The sequence below is a fragment of the Momordica charantia genome, assembly GCF_013281855.1.
Source record: "Momordica charantia cultivar OHB3-1 chromosome 1 unlocalized genomic scaffold, Mcharantia_2.0 BLBB01000001.1, whole genome shotgun sequence".
Lineage (NCBI taxonomy): Eukaryota > Viridiplantae > Streptophyta > Magnoliopsida > Cucurbitales > Cucurbitaceae > Momordica > Momordica charantia.
The window spans coordinates 19,093,534-19,120,102 of record NW_028275157.1 but is presented as its reverse complement, the minus strand read 5'-3'; the positions used below and the strand labels follow the sequence as shown (position 1 = coordinate 19,120,102).

At 32.7% G+C, this 26,569-nt stretch overlaps 3 protein-coding genes across 6 annotated transcripts; 1 reads left to right on the top strand and 2 right to left on the bottom strand.

Moving 5' to 3' along the window:
* The first annotated feature begins 11,337 nt into the window (after positions 1-11,337).
* Positions 11,338-13,210, top strand: BHLH093 (beta HLH protein 93). Of its 4 annotated transcripts, none has more exons than XM_088124722.1 (5): positions 11,338-11,492; positions 11,641-12,254; positions 12,336-12,491; positions 12,617-12,784; positions 12,886-13,210. In XM_088124722.1, exons 2-5 carry the CDS (start codon positions 11,685-11,687, stop codon positions 12,973-12,975), a joined length of 984 nt encoding a protein of 327 aa, XP_087980848.1. In that variant the 5' UTR covers positions 11,338-11,492; positions 11,641-11,684; the 3' UTR covers positions 12,976-13,210. The 4 variants fall into 4 exon arrangements, with proteins under 4 accessions (XP_087980848.1, XP_022132866.1, XP_022132867.1 ...); XM_022277174.2 differs by having other exon boundaries at positions 11,341-11,492; positions 12,336-12,509; XM_022277175.2 differs by having other exon boundaries at positions 11,342-11,492; positions 12,336-12,509; positions 12,889-13,210.
* A 157-nt stretch (positions 13,211-13,367) lies between these two features.
* Positions 13,368-16,135, bottom strand: LOC111005607 (Homeodomain-like superfamily protein). Its single transcript, XM_022277172.2, has 2 exons — positions 15,120-16,135; positions 13,368-14,263 (listed from the first exon to the last, which is right to left on the bottom strand). The coding sequence occupies exons 1-2, from the start codon at positions 16,080-16,082 to the stop codon at positions 13,508-13,510; spliced, it is 1,719 nt and encodes a 572-aa protein (XP_022132864.1). The 5' UTR covers positions 16,083-16,135; the 3' UTR covers positions 13,368-13,507.
* A 7,452-nt stretch (positions 16,136-23,587) lies between these two features.
* Positions 23,588-24,310, bottom strand: LOC111005755 (hydroxyproline-rich glycoprotein family protein). The gene is made up of 2 exons (XM_022277380.2): positions 24,004-24,310; positions 23,588-23,919 (listed from the first exon to the last, which is right to left on the bottom strand). The coding sequence occupies exons 1-2, from the start codon at positions 24,223-24,225 to the stop codon at positions 23,752-23,754; spliced, it is 390 nt and encodes a 129-aa protein (XP_022133072.1). The 5' UTR covers positions 24,226-24,310; the 3' UTR covers positions 23,588-23,751.
* Between the last annotated feature and the right edge of the window lie 2,259 nt (positions 24,311-26,569).

The following is a 26,569-nucleotide window of genomic DNA, read 5'->3' as shown; positions in this document are numbered from 1 at the left end:
TATGAAGTTGGTGGATTAATTTTTCAATTAGGAGGTCATTGACACTTGGTTCATTGAGGTACCCTTCGATTGGCTTTAACTTTTATTTTAATTGACTTGATGTAAATTATTTATAAATTTTTATCAAACAAAATTTTAAAGATGGTGAGTCTCTTAAATATGAATTATTTTTTTGCCAAGTTGAAGTGAAATTTCAAATATATCCTCCTTTTTATTTATTAAAAAAAAGGGGAAATTGACCAAAGATGTGTTTTCTTTAAACTACTACATTCCACATACCGATGCCATTTCTGCAATAATTGAAGGAAAAGGAGTCTTTTGTCAATTTTGGTAAGGCGATACAATATTAATAGAATAAATTATTATCTTGGAATTGCGTGTAAAATAGGGGGATGTTTTCTTGTTACATGACAATATATTTTTATGTTAACGATGGTTAAAATTATAATTCGGACTTAAAATTTCCCTCTAGGTTCTTATACTTTCACATGCCACAGTTTAAGTCTAGTTTAACCGTTAAAATATCTTGTTTTAATTTAAAAATTAGAGGTTCAATCTCTCATATCTATATTTGTTATGTTGTATTAATAAAAAATATGTGATGGAATCATATATTCAAAGCTATATTTTCACACTTACAAATTTATCACAACAAAAAAAATTATAAATATAGTAATATTTTTTTCGTATCTAATATATATATTTTTATCACTAGTAAAATATATTACCAACATACCTAATATAAAATATATTATTGGTGCATCATATTTATGCAATAAAATATATCACTCATATATCAATGTAAAATATACAACTGATATATACATTTACGTGATAAAGTATATCAGAGTAGGATTGATAAAATATACCACTAATGTATCTAATATAAAATCGAATATATATGTCTTTATGTTTTTGTCATTTTTGCAACACATGTTACTATGCAATAAATTTACTATTTATTTATGTCAAATCGGCATAACGCATTTACATTTCCACATATTTTTGTTTCAGGTATACTTTGAGATTAGACTTAACACTCTTTCTTCAATATAGAATAAAGTGATTTAAAATATAAGTTTAGATTATGGATGTCACAAAAAAATTATTAGATACAATACGGCCCGCAGTAAATTATCAAAGTAATAACTTGTTAAGTATCACCTTGAAAAGAAAAGATACATTACAATAGTTTATAATACATATGGCCTATTCCTCTTATCGTCAATTGATAATGGAACTCCATAAATATTAATATAACTAACCATACACAATGAATGAACCGGCGAGTAAATTACTGAAAGCAACAAAACACTGAACTGAACACAAATTTTATTATTAACTAATAAATCTGAAATTAATAATAAAATTCCCTATTAAAATTTAATTTCTCTCTCTCTAAGGCACAGAGGCAGAAAACAGTCAAACAAAATGCCAAGAGTGACATTATAATAAAATAGAAAACCAGCTGTAAAATTTAATCATTGGATTTGGTGTTCTACTCTAGAAAAAAAAGGCACTGAACTTGTTTGGATCTCAATCTTCAACTACATAATTATTTATGTCATCAGTCCTCACTCTTTTTTTTTTTTTTTTTTTTAAGTTTCACGTCAACCTTAAAACTTAAGGTTTTTTATTTTTTTTTTTTCTCTCTCTCTCTCTCTCTCTCTTGGTTTATTTGGGAAAAGTTCACTTTGATTTAACTCTCTTTTTACAACAATTTTTAAGCAAACAATTCAAGTTCTGAAACTCTGATCAGTATCGCTCAAAATAATGAAATATCAGTGTCAGAGCTTTCCCATATTAACATTTCTCAACCCATTAAGTATATTTTTCTGTGAATATAATAATTTTCATTAATTTGTATGGCATCTAAATTAGATCCATTTTTGTTTATTTTGACGTATCCATGGACAGTGAACTCAAATAAAATAAATTTTGAGCTAATATCCGATTTGAGTTACCAAATTTTAAGAAATGAGAAAGAACAAACTCATCGACTAAATTTGAGAGGATTAATAGGACATTTGAGGTATTTGTATAAGGTGTAAAAGATAAAAAGTCTATATATTTAAGGAAAAAACTTCGCTCCTTAACGGTAGGAGCATTGCGCTTCTTATATTCACGTGGTCCTAAGGAGACAAGTAAGGAGACAAGTATAAGCTGTTGCTTTTTTAATTGTTTTATTAAAATCCATAATTTGGTCAAAATCTCCTCAAATCTCTTTTAATGTTTTTTAATTAGTTAGAATCACTTCTTTTTTTTTTCTCTCATCTTCTTCTACTTTTTTTTTTAACTTGCTGCACTGGTCGATAATCTTAAGCAAAAGTTGGGAAAAAAATTTAGCAACTTTAATCCATGTCTCAAAACTTCTTCAATTACATTCTTAAAAAAGGCTATGAACAACGAATTGCAGAAGTCTCCATCTAAAATTAGAAGACAATAAGACACAGAATGAAACAATAAGTGAGAAAAAAGAATAATGTTATGCAATTTAGGCAACTTCTCGACAATCATTTAAAACTATAAAAAAGTAAAAAGTATATATATACGTGTATACACCTTTAAATCATGGATAAATATTCGTGAAGTTGAAAAACAAAACCGAGATGAAGAGAGAAGAAAAAAAAAAGGTTGCAACTCCTAGTTGAGAAGAAAATGACGAAGGAGATGAGAGAAAAAGAAGGGAGTTAGAAGTTACGGAGAGAGAGAAAAAATAGAAGAATCCTTCAATCAATTTGAAAAAAAAAATAAAAAGTGATCCGGTGAGATTTTGACGAGATTATAAATTTTAATAAAATAATAAAAATTATAACAGCCAATACTTATCCTATTATTATAAGATCACGTGAGGGTAAGAAGCACGATGCTCCTCACCATTAAGGAGCGAAGTCTTTTTCTATATTTAATAGGTGAGTTTTGCTTATCTTTGAGTAATAGATTTAGTAATTTCACTTATTGTCTGATTTTGCTGATTTGAACAATATAGTGGGCAAAATACATACTACTATCTTAATTTTTCACTCCTGTAATTATTGAATTAAAAAAATGAGTATAGTGCAACGATAATTGACATTTATCTCCAACTAAGAGGTTGCGAGTTCGACCTCTAACCCCACATGTCGTACTAAAAAAACGATCCATGAGATTGTATATATTCAATTTTGCAAATGTCAAGCATATGAATACTAAATCCATATTTTACTTATAATATATACTTATACTACAGGAACTCAAATTTCTGAACCAAACAAGACAATTAAACTGTACATGAGCCAAACATACGTTCTCACAATAACTATCTGACAGGTTGTTTCGAAAAGTTGAGAAATAATAGTTGGTTTCTAAATTATTAGTATTTAAAAAACAGGGAAAATAAGTTATAAGCTCAACTCCGAAACAAAAGAAACACCCTTAATTTTTGAAAAAAAAGTGCTATTATTAGGTAAGCAAAGCATGAAATTAAAGATGGGTGTGGCATATAAAGGTTAAATGGTTGAATCCAATTGAGTTGGAAATCAGTAGGTGTCTCACGGAAGAACAGTAGAGACTGGGGACTGGGGAGAGAAGAAAGAGAGAGAAAAGAAACAAACTTTGGGGGAATGAAAAATTGAGAGAGTGGTTTGGTTTTGGTGTATACTGTATGATAAAAAAGAACAGAGGGCAGAGAGGGGGGGGGAGTAAAAGGGGCTTATGATTGCATAAAGCTGAAGGGTGAGGGTAAAAAAGATTAAAAGATTAGAGGAATTTGTTTTGTTGGGAAGCGTGGCGAAGACCTACAGTTTCAGCAGTGCCACTGATATATCGTTAAAATTGCACTCCTTTTTAGGCCCCTCGCTACTCCCTCCCTCGTTTTCTTGTGATGAAATGACCCGTGAAAGACGACTCTGACACCCCTCCTCCCCTCCTCGTTTCACACCCCACTCCCCTCTATTTTCCATTCCCCACAAGTAGATTGGTATAAAATGTGCTTAATTACTGCTTCTTCTTCTAGAATAAGTTTTTTACTTGAAAGCATGGTTAATCCGGCTCACACAGGAACGGCGAAAAGAAAAACATCCCACACTACTGTTGGATATGTAAAATGTACCGAACACCAGACGAGAGGCGAGTCAACTCAACACACCCAACAAATATCAAATTTAATGTTGTCAAATTGTGTGCTACTCTACTGTACTGTTCCCCGCTGTGTTTCTTTTCTTTCACGCACAGCTCCACATCAGGCTACAGTACAAACCAAATACCGCTTTTTACTAACCAAACAACTGCTTCCTGAATACTGAATCCTGATCTGCCTCTCTCCGTCTCTGCAGCTGCAAAGTTGATGGTTTTCAATACCAATGCACAGGGCGGTTTTGCATCTTATTATTATAAATTTATAATATGATGCTTCACATGAAACCTACCCTTTCTAACCCGACACAACCAAACAAGTGGTTTTCTAAATAATATATGGTTATCTTACTGATTCATTTCCACTTGGAAAAACCTTGTTCAATTACGAGGATCAGTGATTCATTTCATGAAAAATTAATGACCACCCTCCGATTAAAAAACTTTTAACTCTTATCCTTTAACTAGTCAATTTTTACCATAATTTTTCAACAATCTTATCAAGTTCAACCTTAAACTTGAATCAGTAGACAATTTTAACCTCTATTGAATTTCCATTTTATAAAACGTTCAAATACATTTTAGTTGGTAAAACGAGTCTAGTTCAATGGTAATTATCATATACTTCCAACTAAGATGTTGTGAGTTCAATCCTTCACCTCGCATGTTGTACTAAAAAACACATTTTAATTTATATTACAAACATAAGCTTAATATGGCATTGATGGAGCTTTGAAAAAGATAATACATCAGACTAGATTTTGGTTGAAATTGTTGATTTTTTAAGGATTTGATTCAATATGGCTGATAATGTGTTGGGATGTGATTTTGTAATTTATTGACTTTAAAGGCTTGATTTTAGGAAATTTATGGGTTTTATATGGTTTTTAAGCCATATTTATTAAAATTATTAGGTAAGTATATAGTGGAAGTTATTGATGGAAAACTCAGGCTCGAGTGATTGGCTTAACCAAGCACCCTACTCAGATGTTTCTTCCGACGACGAAAGGGAGGAAGAGTTGTAGCCTGTACAACATGAAAATCACACACTAGCATGTTACCAACACAACCCAATACTTAAATAAGACCAAAACTATGTCGCGTTGATTGGTAGATGTTAAAATTGTGCACGCACTACACATATGAGGCATCTTCTGATCCCATTTATACGAGATCTCGTAATAATTGCTCTTTGTGATGATAGACCTAGCCGTCCCTCCTGCCGCTCCAAGGCCCGACTATCCCTATTTTTCAACGGGTGATGATGACTTGAGTACGACTCAAATCTTTTCAGTATGGCCCCACACGGAGTCATGCTCAATCCTGCTGAGAATTTTGACTCTCCCATCCAAATTAAGGTCGACGACAAGAACTCGACATATCTTGCAATCACGTTCATCTTCCCAACTCTTCGGTCAATCAGATCCTCCTAATTAATCCACTCATGTAACCCTACCTTTCCAAGCTTACATGAGTGATTCAATTTGATGTCTTAATATTCATAAAATTTCATTTTTTTGACAATGAAGAAGTATAGTTGGAATACATAATTTGGGGGGAAAATATAGGGAAAGGAAAAGAAGGTGGGATTTGGAAGGTAAGGTAAGATTGAAAATGAATATTGACAAGAGTATGGGTAGAGGGAGTAACATTCATGGTCACATGGTATGGGGTCTGGTTGGTGTATGTTTCAGACGCCCGGCCCCCTCGGGATGCGTGTTCTACAAACAAGAACGAATTAGAAAAAGTTACACTATTTTTCTTTTTCTTTTTCAAATTATAAAAGACATTTGTTCCATGCATTGCATCAATATTGATGTTGCATATCTTACTCAACCAATCACTTTCTGACAATTTTGTCCTTTCAACAGTCATTTATTTTTATTTTGAGGTTTTGTATTTTTTATTTAATACAAAAGGAAGACAATGGCAGTCGCGGTATGGTATTTCTATGGTCTGGATTTGGAACGACTCTTTTCCTTTGTCATTGTGTATAATTATAGAAGAAAATAGAATTTTGTGTTTGCCTTAAAAGGCCCTTTTCTTTCATTTTTTTTATAAAATAAATCCTTATACTTTCGTTATTAGTTCTTTAAGGATATGATATCTTTTTAAGAACCAAATTAGTAAAAAATAAAAAATCATGATTAATTTGAAGAGAACTATAATCAAGATCTTTACCAATTAGTACCTCAATCACACACATTTATAAAATATTTCTAGAAAAGTTGCTCTTCTAAGATAAGGGGATAATACTTAGGTGATGGTTCGTGGACTACCCTCATTTTTTTTTGTTGGCCAACGTTAAAATTTTGACAAGTAGAAAAGAGAAATACAACCTAAAAAATATTTTTTCTATTTTCTTTTAAATGAGAATTACTTGTCAAATTTTTAATAATAATAAATATTTTTAAAGACAAAATACTCAAATAAGACCCTAAAGCGAATGGTATTGATAAATAATTCTCAAATTTTAAAATTAAAAATTTATCGCTAATGTAGATCACGGCCAAGTTTTATTTACATTACTTTTTAACTCAATGATGCAACGGGTTTGCGCACGATGACATCGATAATCAATGATAATAATAATTAAAAAAAATCATAGAGAAAACTCCCAAAATGAAAGAAAATCCTATGTAAAACTCTTTTGTTCCTATTTACAGTTTTTCGTTTTTGAAAAATAAGTTTACCAACACTACTTTCATTTTCTTTATTTGTTATCAAATTTTTAAAAGTTATTTTCAAAATTTAAACTAAAATTTAAAAACAAAAAAGTAGTCTTTTATTATTATCTTTTTAAATTTGGCTAAGATTCAAATGTGTCCTAAAATAATTTTTTTAAAAAGAAAAAAAATGTGGGGTTCTAAAACAAAGTAAAAAATATTATCCAAGAAAGTATGAGAAAATAAGTAATTTTTTTTTTTTTAAAAAATAAGGTTATCAAGAAGTCTCAATAATCTGTGAGAGTATCCATTACTTTTCATTATTGGCCATTTATAACCTTAAGAGAAAATACAAAAAGGAAAATTACAAAACTACCTTTTTTTATAACCAAAAACTACCATTGAACTACGCGGGTTGTTTCAATGGCATTTTTCAACTTTACATTTGAGTAGTCACCCCAAATTTACTAAGTGTTGCAATTAAATATATAAATTTTGCAAAATGTACAAACACACTCAACCCAAAAGCTTACGTTTATGAGTTGCAACACAATTCTTTAAGGATTATTAATACATTTTGTTGCATTTAAAAGTTTAATAGCAACAGCTTCATAGGTTTAGGAGAGCAATTGATGAAATTGAAAATTTTGAGGGTATGATTCTAATCCTTCTATAGTTTATAGATGTTTTTGTAATTTTTCCAAATAAATAACCCAATAACTCTCAAAACTAATTAACCTAATACTATCAACTCGGACTAAACTAACCAACTGAATCAAAACAAGTTAATTCTGTAAGACCTAAAATTTAGAATCTTGCTTCCGCCATATATAGCAATAAAATTCGTAGAAAATAACGAATATTTATCTTTATCTTATTATTTTTCGCTCATCGTTCAGGAAGAATAGTACTAAGCAATATGAAATAAAATAACTCTCCTAGTCGACATCTAAATTTCATTTTGAAACATTTGTAGGAAAAAAAGAAGATTAAAACATATGATAGCATCCAAGAAGAGAAAGTTGGTTAGAAAAGGAAGTGGTTTTAATTTTTATTTTTAAATTTTTGAAAAGTTAAAAAAAAAAAAAAAGAGATAAAGATAATGGGAGAAATAGCATGAAGTGGTGGGGGTTGGTGACACAATTTGAGAGGGCCGGGGTTGGGGTTGAGGTTGAGGTGAGCCATTAATTAATATCCAAAAAGCAATTCGCCTTTTTTTCTCAATAATGCTCCCCCTCCCCCGCCCGACAATCCACCTCATCCAACTTTACAACACATATTTTGACGTCACTCTGCATATTCTATATTATATTTTATTGTTTTTCACCTAATAAACTATTTACCTCCAACCCAAAACAAGCATAAGTAAGTAGTAATTAACATATATCTTCAATTTGGAAGTTATGAGTTCGATTATCCACCCTACATTTATACTAAAAAGAACTATTTACTTCCAAAAAAAAGTTATAAATTCAAATATCTACCACCGACAAGAAGAGATATATATTGCACTACTCTTTTCGTATCACTAAAACTTCATTTAAAATTTTAGCACCCCGACCCACCATTCATATATTGTACCATATTATTAATTACTTTCTATATATTAAATATTTTTATTTCATTTTCTTTATTGTTGGTAGTGCTGGTTGTCAAGCTCTACAGAATAGTTATTTATCGTATTATGGAGGTAAAATTGAGAGCGACATACATACTACTCTTAATAAGACACGTGAGCCTAAATAGAGCACGAAAAGTCAGAGTTGCACCAAGCAGTTACACAACTCGACTTTTACTACTTGTGTTTGTTGAGCTAAGGTGTCAAGAAGTAAACCATTTTTAACTGCTCATCAACTACTGAAGAACTCACGTCTAGGTTATCGCGGACGTGGATAGTGACTACTAAGTAGATCCAACATTTCAATATTATATCTCATACGCACAGGTACGTAAAATTCATTGCTAGTCTTGAGAACATCTCGAATTCTACTCACTTGAATGTTTGAGCTTCTTCTTCTTCTTGTTTTTTTTTTTTTTTTTTTTGTGTGCAGGTCTCAATTACAATTTTCTAAATCCCCTTATTTAGTTCTTTAAGTAGTCAAATATTGCGCTTAAACCCATCAATTAAGGCATTTAGTAATATCTTATAAATATCAATACAATTGGTTTCAATTCCCATCCTTTATTTGAACTGGAAAAAAAAAAACAAAGTAATAAAATAAAGAAAATATTCACGGTTCCTATATGACGGATTTTGGTATCAAATTAGTTATTAGGATAGAAGTTTTTACTTTTAAGGCAAGAGGAGATTATATAGACTATATATAAGACAATAAATTTCAAGCACAACTAACGTTTATAGCAAGACAATTGTTTTAGCCATAAATGATGCATCGCGAAATTAGGTTCGGTGACCACTTAATTAACTATTAGGTGTACTAGAAAGACAAAAATTAACTATTAGGTGAATGTCATTGAAGCAATACATTTTTTTCGGGTTAAAAAAATACTGTAAATTTAAATTGATAACAATTTAGTCTTCAAAACTTTAATGTAACAATTTAGTCACTAAAATTTAAAATTTGTAGTAATTTAGTCTATAGATCAATAATTGATGAGAGACCAAATTTATTTATAAATTATTAAGATTAATTTGTTATAGGATAAGAAAACGACGCTTAATTTTGATTAGATTTTTTTAGGTATTAGATTATTACAAATATTAAACTATAAAAACTAAATTGTTACGTACTAAAATTAAAAGAACTAAATTGTTACAAATCTCAAAATATAGGAACCAAATTATTAAAAATTAAAATCGTTACAAAAATATAAAGATTGAAACGTATTTTTTAACATGCAATTTCTTTTAAATTGCTTTTGTAAATCTAATATCTCATCAAGAAAATTAACAAATCAAAAAAGTAAGATCGATCAACAACTTTACTGGAGGATAAAACAAAATCTGCGACGAAAAATAATTTAGACGACATCACGCTATCAAGTTGATTCGGCCAAACTAACGGACAAGATGTATGCATTGGAAGGTTATGTAATTCTAAATTTATCTAAGAACAAAAATAAAACCTTATAGTTATTATTTTTATTTTATCAATTATTAATTCGCTTTTGGCCACGTAGCGCAGGTTTAGGAGTGGCATTATATTGAACTAAAAAAAGAAGGGGCATTATATTACTGTTAAAATTTCTAATTCTACTTTAGCTTCATTAATATTTTGAAAGTTTAAAGTCTCACCCTTATGATTGCAATATTTGTTTTTTATTACAAAATAAAGAAAGAAATAGCACGAGTTATTTGTTGTATAACTTTAAAAACGTAACAAAAATTGCATTATTGTTTTTTTTTTTTTTTTTGACAATTATCATTTAACTTTCTAAATATTGGCATTGGTCCTACCTATCCATTTACGCTTTTCAATTAAAACAGTACACACAAATTCATGGATTTTAAACAGTGTGCTTTTTGGACTTCAATATATATATATATATATGTATATATTTTGAATAAATGGACTTCAATATTATTATAACAAAAAAAAACATTACAAATTCATTTGTCACATTTGAATTTTTTAAATTATCCCATTACATACATCTCGTAAACAATCAGTATACTCTAATAAAACTATAAATCATTACAAAAAATAAAATAAAATTAGAATATTGAAACCAGATTGATACAATTAAAGTATCGATGCTTGCTTATAAATAATAGCTACTTATTATAACCCTGTGACTTGGTACTTGTTTAAACTTTTTTTATATGAAATCCTTTAAAAACTATGATCACTTTTATGGTTTTATTTGCTTTCCACTTTTACCCCTCTAGAGTAGGGTTAAGTTGGAGTACTTATTAGTCTCTTGGGTAGGGTGCTAACATGACCTCCTATTAGAGCTCAATTAAGTTAGGTTTGCTTTCTTTCATCTTTATCCTAATCCTCTCGATTAGAATTATGGAAAAGCCCAAGTTATATTCACCTAAAATCTTAGGTTAAAGTTTAATAATATTGAAATATTTTCCACACATATTAGGAGTTAGAAGTTGTCTTTTTAGTACAACATGTAGCAGTGGTGATTATTCAAACTCATGATTATATTCAAGTTGATAATTAGAAATTCTCCTTCAATCCCTTAACGTTTCATTTTTTTTAGTACAATAAATAAGAGTGGGGAGTGGGGAGATTCAAATTCGTGACCTTTTGATAAAAAACAAATTTGACACCTAAAATTTCATGAAAGTATATCAGCTATACAAATATTTTAATTTCAAATTTAAAAATAACTAAATCAAAATTTATGGGAAGCTTTATTTTATTTTTTTTTTTTAAATAGGAAGAAATACATAGAGATCAAAATAGTACGGAGAGAGAGAGAAAAAAGATATTGAAGGTGATGGTGAGAGAGACGTGTGTAAAAGAAAAAATTAAAAAAGAAAAAAGAACCTGATACAGTGATACTATTATATATATGATGGTATCTTGGTGCTTTTTGTGGTTCAGACAGATTTGTGGGTCAAAACTATATTGAGTTGTTTATTTGAAAAAAGAAAACAAATTTTGTCTGATTGATAGGTTCGGTGAAAAAGACATAAATTCACAGACGAGAGAGAGATACAGAAATCGCAAAAAGCAGATTCCTTTTTTCCATAGCCCTAACCCTAACCCTACTACTAGTTGGTACATACCATATGCAGTATGAGCATCATCAACCCTTTTTTTTTTCCTTACATATTATTATTGATATGTTTCTTTATTTATTTATTTGTAGATTTATATATAATATAATACTTCTCCCAAGTTGGTGCAACTCCATGTTCATTAGTTTGCTTTCCGCTTTCCAGAGGCCAAAAGAGGGAAGAACTAGAAGAAGAAGAAGAAGAAGAAAATGGAGCTCAGTCAACATGGTTTCTTGGAGGAATTGTTAGCTTCCACTCCTTGGACCTCCCACTCAAATGGGTTCAACGATTTCTTCCAAAATGGCTGGAATTTCAATTCTTCTTTTGATGAGAATCCCGCCATGGGTACCCCAAATTTCCCCCATTTTCCTGGCATTCAAACCACGCCAAATGATTTTCCTTTCGGCGACCAACTCCTCTACACTAATTTCCTCGAAGGGTTTGCAATGCCGGAGCTGGATTCCTCCTCCTACACCAAGAACAACGAAACCCCACCATTTGTTTCGCAGGAAGAAATTATGAGTAATAAAACGCCTCCGGCGGCGGTGGAGGAGGAAGAAGTTGGTTTTCTGGAGAGCAAAGTGGAAATGGAGCAAATGGTTGGCCCTGAAGCTCCTGCTTTTAAAATGGGTGTGCCAGAATTGGGGAAGAGAAGCAGCAATAAGGCCAAGAAAATTGAAGGCCAGCCCTCCAAGAATTTAATGGCCGAAAGAAGGAGGAGGAAGCGATTGAACGATCGCCTTTCAATGCTTAGAGCAATTGTCCCTAAAATAAGCAAGGTGAAGCTCAATCCATGCTCTTTTGTTTTTCTTTTTTACTGTCTCTTTGTAACTTAACTTTTTCTTTCTTATGCGAACCAGATGGACAGAACATCTATTCTTGGAGACACAATCGATTACGTGAAAGAACTACTTGAAAGAATCAATAACTTGAAGGAAGAAGAAGAGGTTGGTGTAGATTCAAACCACCGGAGCTTAAATGGGATCTCCAAGGAACCCAAGCCCAGTGAAGTTCTAGTGAGAAATTCCCCCAAGGTGGGGTTTTACTGTTGTTGTTTTTACTGTTTGATTTTTTTTCTTTTAACTCTGCTATTGCTAATGGTTGAAGTTTGGTTTTTTTTTTTTTTTTTTTTTCAATACAGTTCGATGTTGAAAAGAGGGAAAGGGAGACTCGAATCGACATTTGCTGTGCGACGAGGCCAGGATTATTGCTGTCCACTGTCAATACATTGGAAGCTTTGGGCCTTGAGATTCATCAGTGTGTTATTAGCTGCTTCAATGATTTTTCAATGCAAGCTTCTTGCTCTGAGGTTTTGTTTCTTTTGCTTTCTAATATTAATTTCCATGTCTTTGTGAGTGCTTCTTCTCGTTTTTCTCAATGGGAAAAAAATGTTGGGTTTTTTTTGGTCAGCAGGGAAGTGCCCAGAAAGCAGTGGCAAGTTCTGAAGATGTAAAGGAAGCATTGTTCAGAAATGCAGGATATGGAGGGAATTGCTTGTAGAGGAAACGCTTAAAGTGAAGAACATCAATGGCGTTCTTCCAAGGGATGATGAATGACGAATCTGTTGCAATTAGAAATAATTAATCCGAATAGGCTATTTCCAATAACTGATCTGGGTTTTATTTGCTGCATTTAGTGATTAGACTTGGATACACACACTCTAATAATGTACCAAAGCAGATGAAAGCAAAGAGTTCCATTTCTTATGATATTACTTTCTTCTTTAGTTGCTCCAGATTATAGCAGTCACTTGTTCATGTTTTCCTTTCTATCTGATTAACCAGAAATGGAGTTGCTCTGTATGCGCTCTATTAACATATTATGCTTCGATCACATCAATACGTCATTGTCTACATAAGTCGTGACTGTATAAGATGTATACAAAAACCGGATGGCTTCGAGAACTGCTGTTGGCATAGACTACAACTTCTGGAAGTTGGTAACTACACAAAAAGAGGAATCTCATTTATGCACATATACAAGCGATCTAAGGCAATTTTGGTGAAGATAAAAGAATGAAATGTATCATGTTTCATCTTTCACTTTCATAATCGATGTTGTCACTACAATCGTTACCATCATCAAAATCAAGTTCGCTCGTGGAACTGGCATGCAAGTCTTGTAACTGGTGGATAGCGTTCCTTGCATCAGAAATCAATGCATTTTTAGCAGCTCTAAGATCATTAGTTCTTGCAGCATGGCCTTCCTTTAGAACCTTCTCTTCAAAGGTGCAGTTTTCTACGCACCTTGACACTGATTTTCTCTTTGCTTCCCTATAATGTAACTGGTCAATGTACTTCTCGTGCAAGGACCTGTTCTTCACCTGTTTCAGTACTGGTGGACTAACAACAACTGTCTCGACTGAGCTGCTAAATCTTGAACGGGGCTTCTTGTGGTTTGGCAAGGATCTCTCGTGAAGGAATTCTTGATTTCCTAGTAAACCCTTTGTGCTACAGAGTTCTTTACTTGGTTGAGGGGACTGATGAGAGAGATTAATATTTGGCTCGAGTAGTGAGAAAAAATCGGCCTCACAGCTCAGCGCCCCCTGATAATTCTTCTCTAACAAAAATCTCACAGTTTTCTGCGCATTATGGCTTTTCTGATTCTTGCGACTAGACTTTCTAGCCTTTGCACCATCAAGATTTAGAAGTTTACCTTCTGAAGGTGACAAAAGTTCAATTTGAGATGATTTTGTGCTCCGTGCTCTGGATCGAGGTCGAGGTTGAGGAGGGGTCATATGGTTGGAATGAACTTTATCAAAGCAATCTTGGGCAGACTTTCCAGGCACCTGTGAATTGTATTGCACATAACTCAAGGTTAAAGTACATTACTTTTTCCCTTTTCAACAAAATGATGAAGTTATTGCCAGCCAAAAAAGTAGACTTTACGGACCTACTATATAAACGAGGGAATGAGCTTTCAAGAAGATACGTTGCCAAACAGAAAAATAAAGAAATGCAGACCGTACCCTTCCAGAGGCGCTATGAAATAACCAGTGCATCTTCTTATCTTGAAAATGTATAAAACCCATTGGACGTGCTGTATAAGTAGAAAAACTACTTCAGCTTCCAGGGTAGAAACCTTGGTCCATTACAGATCGAATGTTAATATGAACGTTTTCTTTGAGTTCGTCTCCAAGTTATCATTATCAAAATTAAATCCATTGTTCATTACTCCTGAAAATCCAAAAAAATGTGCAAGTGCGCTCATTAAAGCACTTGCATACAACCAGCAGTCAAAACGTACCTACTGAAGTGGGAAAAAATGGGAAAAAGGCTGATATGAGGAGAAAGGAAGAAATAAACTAGAAGAACAGCTGCATATAATCAAGCTCAGCAGGCCCCTGTGATTCCTAAAACCAATATGCGACCTCCACCAATTAACACAATCCTAAAAATTGCAACTTCTCTCATAAAACAGTTCCAAATTGGGTCATATCTTATACGTTTTACCTTTCCAACTAATCAAAAAGATGCCTGGTAAGATTTTTCCAATATTTCTCAGAAAATTGAGGTTCATATCAGAAGACAAACTAAAGCAAAAATGGAGTGTAAAAACAGTGAAGTACCAAATGTCAAGCAGTAGAAAAGATAGGCAAGCAGGGTAAGTCATCTAATATCGAAAGCTTATGAGGCAGGAAATACCAGTTTAGAAACCTTCTTCCAAAATTTGGGAGTGGGCTTAGCAGCATAATAAGCTCTGTGTAATGCGGCTTCCTGTTCTTCAGTCCACCCTTGTCTAATCCCAACCACATCTTCCTCTCGCTTTCTTTTCCTTCTAGCCACTGACTTCTTTTTCATTTCTCCATCAACTACTTGTGTTCCCCCAGATTTTGCTACATTAGCCTCAGGATCAGCAGAATTTCCCTTCCTCCTCTCTCCTTCAGCCACATTTTTCCCGCTGGAGCTCACACTCGTATCAATATTCTTAACATGTAATAACCCCTTTTTTTTATCTGAACCGCTGGACTTCTTTCCCCTGTCCCGGCCGCATCTCTCGAGAGCGTCTTGCTGACACGAAAACATTCGAGACTTGCCGGTACTCTGGTGCTCCCCAACTCCATTATTGAGTCTCGGAGATCTTCTGACCCCAGGGCTGGGACTACTCAAATCACTCGACCGCGCTCCGGAAGTAATTGATGAACTATTTGAAACTTTCGCGTTACGACCCTCGAGCGCATTCTCAATCTTCGGCGCACAGGATAACCTAGGTGACCGTCTTGGAATTCGAATTCCCTCAAACCCATTTTCGAATGCCGCAGACTTTTTTGACCCTGTATTTGAACCCTCGTTTTTACTCGAAACAACACCGGATTTACTCGATTTATTCGTGGTATTTGCAAGAACAGATTTGGGGGTTTTTAGAGAAACGTTCTGTAAGGGTCGGACACAAGCGTGGGAAGAGTGTACCTGGCGGATTGCGGAGTGGGAGCGGCGGACCTCCGGGAGTGTGGGAGCTGAAATGTCATTCTTTTGCAGAAATCTGAGAGATCTTCGAGTGGGGGGGAACTGTTCCTGGCCTGGCGGTGCAGTAAGAGTGCAAAATCTTGGAGATCTTCGAAGAGTTTTGATTTCCACGGAGCTGGTGATGGAGTTTGTGCTGGGCATTCTCACGAACAGTTTGTAGACATCCTTGGTTTGAATGTTAGGGATTACGCGCTACCATCACAAAACTCAAAAATAATAAATAATAATAATAATAATATAATTAAAAAAAAAAAGACCGAAAGGCTGGGCTTATGGGCTATGTTCTGTTAGGCCCAATACGACAATTCATCTTTTTGGACTCCATGCAATTTCAATTTTTTTTTTTTTATAATTAAATGGGTGGCTAAATTTTGACAAATGGTCATTTATTCGTGACCTTTTGTAAACGTTAAAAGTAAAACAAAAATATAACTGAACAAGAAAATGAGATTTCCTTCCCATATATATTTGGGATAAAAGTTCACTTCATTAATTTTGATCTGTTTGGAGATTTTTCATTAATTACCTAGAACACTTCATTTTAGATATTAAACTATGATAGATATTAGTGGTAATATGCACTAGATCAGTAGCCATGGTCTATATAAAAAATTTGTTGTAGTAGGGCTTGCATGTTTTGATATTGTTTATGGTGAGTTCTAATTTGACTCAAGAACTATGAACATCTGAATGAGTTAGTAAGGAAAGATTTGCACAAAAAAATAATAAATACTCTGATGCTCAATTTAGTAAGGGACTAATCTATAGTCTCAAGTCGAGATTTAGATTGCGTGTTTGAGGTCAAAGTGATGCTTCTATTTATAAGGGATTAGGTGATGATGACATCTGATCGTTTTGTTATGCTGTCAGAAAATTCGTGAGTTTGACCAAATTATTAAGTCACCTTTGGTCCAACTTCAAAGATGGGCCATGTTATGTCTACGAGATTATGGGAAACATCTAGCTCTTACCTACCTCTAGATCTCTACATGGCAAGTCCATTTTTACCCTCTAGTAGATATTGAGTTTCAAAGCATCTTTTAATAGTTTTGTGAAATTAAAAGTTTTTTCTTCTTTTTTACAAAATGTGGGAGTGGATGATCGAACTCACAATCTCTTAATTAGATATATATATCAATTACCGCTGAGTTATGTTCGTCTCGGCTTAAAGGTTAAATCTTCTAAAAAAACTAATAATAATAATTTCATCCTAAAAAGATAATGAAAACTACAATACGTAAAGGGCATGATTGATATTCCATCTACAAAAAGGGTTAAAAATGACATTTGATGTGCCTAATAAAGGAAAACAGTATGAGTTTTGTGATTGCAGCATATAAAAAATTAAAGGAATTAGATTCCTGTGCATCATCACTTTTATCCAATCCTAAGAACAACAACCCATTATTATAATGGAGAGGGGGATTATTGTTTACTTTTTTTTTTTCTTTCTTCTTTGGGGTAAAAAAATAAAATATTTTATTAATAAGAAAAAGGAAAAAAAAAAGTAGCTTTTTGAATAAAAATTGTACCTAACTTTGTCACTAGGAATTCCACTATAACTGCTGATTTTTGTATCCAAGTGGTTGTTTGAATTTGCTGTGTGCTATGTAGTTTCCCACTCTCCATCTACGTCCCTTTCAATCTTTCCTATAACCTAATTTCCCTATTTTCCTATCTCTTTCTTCCCATTTAATATATTATCTCTTTGTCTTTCCTTTATTTTTCAATATAATTTAAAGTACCCAGTTTCATATTTTTCGCTATCTAAATTTATTCCATTCTTTTTAGAAAAAATTAGTTGAAACCATACTAGAAATTTGTTAGGGTGGTTGAAATGATTTTTTTCTTTTGAGTTGTATCCTCGTAGAATTAAGAATCGAACCATCAACTTCTAAGATATTAATAAATTCTTTTATTTACTTGAACTATGTTTGAATTATTAAGACCGATAAAAAAATATGGACGAAAATACGTTTATCCAACATGATATTTTTACAATATTGATATATGACGTAGTAATTATTGTGTTTGAGGGTGGAATTTCAATACTTAAAGAAATGTTTCTACCGTATTGTCTCTTAAAAGTGTCGATAGTAATAGTATTTTTTTAAATTAAAACGCTGTCTTTTTTTTTTAAGTAGAGAGAGTCGTTGATGCGTGATTCTAGCACAAGTAAACTTTGTTGATAATATATTTGAGGTGGAGCTGGTTTAGCTAAAGTTGTGACCTACAAAACTTGCACGGGTGGGATGTTATGTTCAACACACTCTAATGCTTAAATTACTATTTAGGTAGAGGTGGTGTCGAGAGCTGAAGTGAGTGATATTACGTACCTAAGTACGAGGTGAGTTTCACTGTTTATAGAGAACAGACAATCCTACAACCTAGTCATTTTATACTCGGGTTCATATCACCAGCCAGAAGACATGTCAACAAGATATATATATATATATATGATACCCAAACGTTGTACTTTGAAACGTGTCGATTGGATATCGATACATCGTACACCCATACACCAAGCGTGACTCGAGGTCGAAGACTCCAAGGTGTTCCCCCACCTCATTTTTGGCCAAGGTGGGGCCTACTTCACCTATGTGGTCAAGGTGTAAGGTCTGCCTCTATATGTTGAGGTGCATCTTTATTGGTTAAGATAGCTCCACGTCATTTTGCTACGGTGGTCATTTATTCACCCCTAACCATACTTAAAAAGTGTTTTTATCAATTAGAAAAGACATTTAAGAAAATATTTTTTAAACTTGTTGTCTCTCAAAAATGTTATAGTGTTTTATATTAAAGACAATGTTGTTCCTTTTTTGTTTTTTTTAAATAGAGAGCGAAAAAGTTTTATCGTTTGAATGTGTAGATGATCTAGTTAAGGAAGAAAAAAAAACACTTAATGTACAAAGACGACATATATTTAACAAACCAAAAAAGAGAAAGAAAAAGAAAAATAATCTCAAAGTTGAACACTAGTTAAGTTAGTTCAATATTTGGAATACCTAAACTTTAAATTGAAGTTTGAGACCCCACATCTATATTTGTTGATTAAAGAAAGAAAAAGAAAAACAGATTTTATTCTCCGAAAATCTGAAAGCATTATTAAAGCAAAAGACTTAACAAAATGAAAATCCTAATAAATGATTTAATAAGGATAGAGGAGCGGTTGATTTGTGCCTCAAATTAAAGCATAAAAAAAATGGCAGAAAATGCCAAAAGCAGGTTGGAGAAGTGGGTTGAATTGAAGGCGATATCCGAGATCCTACTTGTCAAAATGTATATTATTTATGATCATTACTCTGACTACTGACCGGGTTAAAAGTGGGCAATTGGATTGAGATTTGAGACCCAATTTTATTCGAAATAGAAAAGAAAAAAGGCATGCATGTTAGTGTTACGTCTCTCCACTGCGATGTGGGTATTCAAAACTTTAAGCACTGAGAAAAAAGGGAAACCAATTGCCACTGCCCACTACGCATTGTCCCACACCAACGCTTTGGTCAGCCCACCCCATTAGTGACCACATCAATGAACCACCTTATGCTCCGTACGTTTGTGGCCGATTCACAATTAAAATAGAGAAAATGCTGAGTATTTTTCTTTTTAAATTGTTACATTTGTAAAGTAAAGGTAAATAAAGTTTTACACGAGGATATATCCAAAGTGGACAGACAATATATACCACGTGAAACATTCGACTAATTCTTAAGGCATATGGTCATTATGGGATTCCTCTTAATTAACCCTATCCCATGATGGTTTATATTGGAGGTTGAACTCGCCTAAACTTGCTTTTCTACGTCATTTTAAAATTTTAATGTATGAATCAATTAGCACATGATATTTGTATCTTTAACCAATATCCTAATTTGATTTTTGGTGGCTTAGTTAGTTAATGATTCTCTTAAAATATAAGTTGTGTTTAATTACAAACACTAAGGAAGAGTGAACTACCATAAATAATTATTTTAAGGATTCTAGTAAATTTATAGACCTATTTTTATTGATCAATTCATAGACTAACAAATATTTATGTCATATTTACAAAATTCTAAAGCATTACTTTTTTAAAAGACTACTATACACTTCATTTTACTGAGGCATACTTCCACTAATTATATTTTTAGGGATCTTTTTATCTAAACTTCTATTATTAAAAATAATAATAGTAAGTGACAACAAAATCATATGATGTAAGACCTTTATTCTTGCTAATCAAAAAGTGGTTGGGAAAAGAATTTAGAAACAAAAAGGAAAAATGAATGGTGGACATGACTATAAAACCTTTAATAATATTCTGTTTGATAATATTGTTTTTAGAACTTTACTTCTAGAAAAATTTATCATTGTTATCATTTAAATGATCTGTTTTAAAAAATGAATTTTAAATTTTAGTGAAATCCACAAGCATTCATGAAGAAATTAGCTTTCCCAACCTAATTTGCCTTCTCATTCATTCCTACTCTTTAGTTACTCCGAGAATTGTTTTTTATCTTGTTTCTAAAACGAGCATAGCTCAACATTAATTGATATATATCTCCAACTAAAAGTTTGTGAATTCAATCTATCATTCCTACATCTTATACTAAAAAAACAGTAGTATAATTAGTCCATAAAAATTGCAGGAGTTCTAATAAGGATATACATTGATCAATTTTATTATTATTTTTTTTAGTACTACATGGATCAAGTCAATGGAAGATATTTTGGGACTTGGGAGGACACCTCAAAAGGGTATTAATTACTTCACAATATAACTAAATCTCAATTTATGCAACTAAACAAAGAAACTTAAATTTCTATACTTTCCATCAAAATGATGAAGAAAAATGAGTTATAAAAACATAGATTCGTGTAGGTTTTGTTTAAGTTGATACTTCGTAAAAATTTGTAGATCAAGAGATAGAGGGGTTGGTGAGTGAGGATGCTTGCACCATCTTCAACTACTCAATTTTCTATTTAGATGTTCAGGAATTTTTATTTAAAGTATATATTATCAATCAAAATGTTCGAATGTTCCCAATGTTCCCTTTTGTCGTATTTTTTTACTAGAAAGAGAGAATAAATAGTTAAAATAAATTAGGTGGGGGAGTGGATGACGTTTAATAGGGAGAAGTACAAGTTTGAAGTGGTGGTTGATTGGGTGGTACGTGCGGAAGATGTACTTGGAAATGTGCTCAATCATGTGCTTGGAGAAAAATGGGGGATTGCATTAAATTAAATTAATAAACAGAAAAACCCATGTTCATATTCTTCCCAATTTCCACCTTCTATAAAATGGTCAATGGTTTCTGCTATACGGAGCTGGAAGATCAACCAAAGTGCTCCATAATGGAAACATGATGAAAATTTATCATTAAATTGTGACAAGATTAATTTTCGCTTTCAAGTCAAATTTTCGACATCATTTCATTAGGAAGTGGATTTGAATGATTTCACCTTTACGGAAAAATAATAATAATAATCTTAACCAGTAAAAATTGTTTGGATCTATAAATAAAATCTAACATAATTATATGGCTGCAAGTTTTTCATGGACGGAATAACATATCTATTTCTAAATTAATGGTTAAGATATAATGATTAAATTTACTCAAATCTAAAAGATCTCTAAGCATACAAAATATCATGCATTCGAATGTTAACAAAAATGTAAATCGTTATAAACTTCAAACTGCAGGCCGAACTCATCTTTTGTTACTAATGTGAGAGTATAAGAACTTAATCATTTATAAACGAAAGTTTGAATCGTTAGTCCAGCGAGAGTACCATTTCCATTCCGCTTTTTTAAATATTGATTTTCAAACTTGCCAAATTTAAGATATTGATGGCAGCACCTTAAAGAATTTACAGTGTTTGTATTGTACTGTAGAATCTTTTCCTATATAAAATTTGTCCCCAACTCCAAAAGGATCGGCGAGGGAGAGGTACAAAAATCAAAGTACAATCGTGGAGAAAACAAAATAAATAAATAAATAAATAAAAATAAAGTAAAGCATACATGTGCGGAAGACAATGGAAGGAGAATGAAGTTGAAATTGGAAAAAAAAAAAAAAAAAAAAGAAACTATATGGGTCAGTGTTATTTGTCATCATTTATGCTTCTTCCCCACTTCCATAATCTAATTTCATCTCCCCATGTGCATTTCAAATTATTATATAGTTTGATATTTCATTGTTTTTATTAGATCCCCCCAAAAGTGCCCGTCCCTATTCATCCCCTTCATGTTTCTTTTTACTTCACCATATCTCTGACAAGATTGAGAGAAATAGTTGTTGAAATTTAAGTTTTAATTTAGTCATTTCAAAAGGACAATGATTTGAGGGAATACTGTAGTATTATTGTGTATAAACAATAATAATTATATGGGTAGAGTGCATTTGTTTCTGCACTTTAATTTGAGTTGGTTGTTATTTAACCCACAAACTTTGTGTTTTATCATTTAGTTGAAAACTTTTGATGTGGTTCAATTGATGTGGTTGATGATCACCTTGGGATGCTATTAGATGATTGTTTTAGTAAAAAGAAAAAAAGATTTAGTGATCATGGATTTTGTGAAAGAGATTTTTATATAATTATTTTTTAACCTTGGGTTTAATACTTTATCAAGCGATTGTTATATAATTAAAAATGATTTTTAATGATTAATATTTAAAGTTTAAAGATATTTTGATAAATTTTTTAGAGAGAAACAAAAGTCTTTAAAGAGAAATTTTAGATAGCAAGAGATAAAGAATTTTGGACAAAGAAATAAGCAAAAAGAGATAAGGGAACAAAAATTTAGAGAGAGATTACAAAAAATCTTAAAAGAAAAAAATTAAAAAGTGATAGAAATTTTGGAAAAAAGAACCAAATTTTGTGAAAATAAAATTAATAGAAAGATAATTTTGAAAATTAAAACAATAACTAGTTTAAAAACTGTCAAAATCACTCACCTTAAAATTGAATAATGGAATATGATGTGATATTTCATTTATTATTTATTGTTTCCCAAATTAAATTTCTTATTTTATAATAAATGTTTCCCAGATCAAATTTCTTATTCTATAATAAAGGTAGGAATCAAGATTGAACCACCTGCAGGGAAAAGCTATCTTAATCACTGAGGTTATTAATTTATAAAATGTATAACTACCAAACGTTTTGTTAGAGATCGACTCCAATAATGCCCATCATGTTCGCTATTTTTTTCCTTTTTCTCTCTCTTTTTGGATTCTTTTCAAGTTGCTTGTACTTAATGCCGAAGTATGATAATATCATTGGTCGTACCAAATTTAATAAAGATGGATCTGAACTCTACATATAAAGCTCCAATCTTTTTAATATTTATTTTTCCTTTCCAATATCTTGCTCAACAGTCTGATGCCTAAAATCATCGGGATAACCTCGACTTGATATTGCTTTTCCCTTTTTGTCCTTTAAGAAAACTGATACTGTTAGTTGTTAATTATATGATTTGTAGTTTGATCCATATTTTATTATGTTGGTAATTGTTTTACTAGATTAGATCAATTGAAAAACTGTAGGAAGCGAATATTCAAGCATTCTTAAAGAAATCCGGATAAAAATTTATATACTTTTTCTGTTTTTATTTTATTTTTTAATTTGGGGTGTGTAACCGTCGAGAGAGAGACGACATTCGGTGACGTAAAATTGGTTGAGAAATACATATCGAAATTCGAAGCATTGGGTTTCCCGAGGGAAGATGAGAGAGAGGAAAGGAAAGTGGAAAGAATCGATTTCTTTCTACTACGCTACGTAGTATCAAGTATGTACACAGATCAATGGTGAACAGAATCTGAATCTGCTAATAGAAAGGAACCGCTATGCGCGGAGGCTTCGGCGGCTTCTCGACTTTGACCTGGATCATCTCCGGCCGCGGCGGCTCCCGAGGGCAGGGCATCGCTATGAACTTGGGGATCGAGTCTCCAGGCATCAGCACCGATAGGCTATCCCTTTGATTTGTCTCCAAATCCTGTCAATTCGTCGATGGTTTTTAATAATCGAGGCTGGATTAAGCAGAAATTAGAGAAAGATGGGAGTAAAAATAGAAAATTACCAGGGAATTAGGGTTAGATTTGGAGGGAGATGATGGGAGGTGAAGGTGGGGATGTTGGGAGGCGGATCGGCGGAGGGATCTGAGTTTGTCCCAGTGGTAGCAGCAGGAGAAGATTCCGCTGAGGGTGAAGATTACGAGGAGGAGCAGAGCAGTGCCGAGGGGGAAGCCTAAGGAGGGTCTGGATGCGTCGGCGTGGGGCGGCGAGAAATCGGGGCTCTCCATCTGGAATCTGTCATGTGTTGGCACAGTCAGGAATTTAGGAATGAGAGAGAAGAAGAAGAAGAATGGAATGAGAAAATGGGAAAGGATTTGGGGAATTTATAATGGAAAACAGAGGAAAGTGGAGGAGGAGGTGGAAGAAGAAAAAAAGTATGTACAATGTAAAGGTACAGCTAAGTACGGAAAAAGAGATGGATCCCACCTGCCTGTACTCTGCACTCATAAAAAAAAAAAAAAAAAGTGTGTTATTATTATTTTAACTTTCAAGGTCCGTAGAAAATACTGCAAAAAAAAGAAAAATAATTTATTCGAGTCTTTGATCTTATTTATTTATTTTTTGCAGTGATCAGATTGAACATAGTCTACCCTACACGCTGATTTGGGTGACTTTTAAAGGGTGAGTGAATATGAATTATAATGGTGGAAGGTGGAAGTAGAATTATTATTGATGCGAGTAGCAAAGCAAAGCAATTGAGTTGAGAAGACAACAAAGTAGAGACCAAAAGAGGGTGGTGCGATGCCGTGTGGAATTAGAATTTGAAAATATGCCAATGTCAATGCCAATTGTCATTCCGTTTGTTGACTTTGGTTAAATTCTATGCCCAAAGACAAAACCAACTGCGTTTGATGTCTTCAAAATCCACACACATTTCGATTCACCAAGTAGCAGCAGAAGCAACACAACTTAACCAAATTGTTAACTTGTTCGATTCAAATGATGACTAGGACTACTGATCTAAAATCTAAAAAGTTAAGAAACAGAATGAGATAGAAAGTGGGCCAGCGTAGGTGGCACATGATTGGTTTGTCAAGTGGTGGGATAAAGTGAAAGGCAATGGCAAGGGACAAGGTTCCCCAGTTGCCAAATGGGACGCCGCTCTCCGTTGGCTCCCAATAACTCACCATTCCTAACCGGTAAACTCACCGACTTTTCCATTTCCTCCCATTTTTCACCCATTTAACATGCTCCATGTAAAAGGTATTTGGCTCGATTTTTCACCACCACTAAAAAAATTGACAACCAATTTTTTCATGCGTCCGTGATTACTTTTAATTCTTATATTTGTATTTATGTGGTGGTTGTGGGAAATAAAAGGGTCGTTTTTTAACAAAAGCAATACTTGGGGAACAAGAAGTGTGATCTCAGTTTGAACGATTGGAAAGCAGCCAGATGGTTCTCGGCCTTGGATTTTTTGGTTAGGACCACAATCCCTTGTTCAACTTAGGGGCCACTAGAGAAAATCTATACAAAAAATCAACGATATCAAAAATGTCTGAATCAAAATCATAATTGGCTTTTCCAAAGATAAGAATGTGTGAAATAAATTCCTGGCCGGCACCCATCCTTATGATTCTTTTTCAATTAGATTTCTTGCATGAAATTATATATTATTATAAATTACTTAACATTTAATTAATTCCCTATATTTAAAACGTCCAGTTAGACTTGGACTGGAATTTGGACACGATCCTTGATTAAAAATTACTTGAACTTGTGGAAATAGACTGATTTCTGGATTTTTATCCATCATCACGTCGTCTCTACTTAAAATCATTCATTTTCTAATAGAGTAAAATAAATCATAAATTATGATACATTTAAAAGAAACTGTGAACAATTGCTTTTAAAATATATAATCTTCTTTTTTTCCTTTTTCTTTTTTCTTTCCCCAGGACGGTGGAAAGAGAATGGACTCCGGCCCATCCTTATAAATGGGGTTCCCAATCTCAGCTTATCCGGGCTTAGCCTCCTGCATCATGGCAATGGACAATTTACGGGTCGGCCCAATTCTTTTTCTACCATATCAAACGCTCTGTTTCCAAAAAAAAAATATTTTTAGTCCTTATGTATATAATTTGGGGAAATTTTAAGAATAAGAATAATATAATTTAAAGAAAAAAATTATAAAAATAGATTAGTTTTTAAAGTAATAATAAAAAATTGTAAATTAAATAGAAACATTTTAGAGTGGGTAAATGAATTAATTATTGATAAAAAAAAAAGAGAGGTATTTTTTGGTTTAAAACTCGTATACTAGTATCTAATTTCTAAGCTGTATATGTCCGTATCCACTAAATACGTTCTTTTACTTTTGATACCCTTTTTACCTAAAAGCTCGATTTCACAGTTTTAAATGTATGTGCAATTTAATTTTATTTGTAATGAGGTCGATACAAAAGCTATACCAAATTTCAAAATATTATACCAAGATGGACAATGACTCACGCTCCACACAGTAGTCATCTTCTCACACAAATTCTACGATGAGATTGAGGCATATTAATTATCTTGTGGTGAAAGCTTGGCTCTTTGAGGAGACAAAAAACTGATCGTAGAAAACATTAT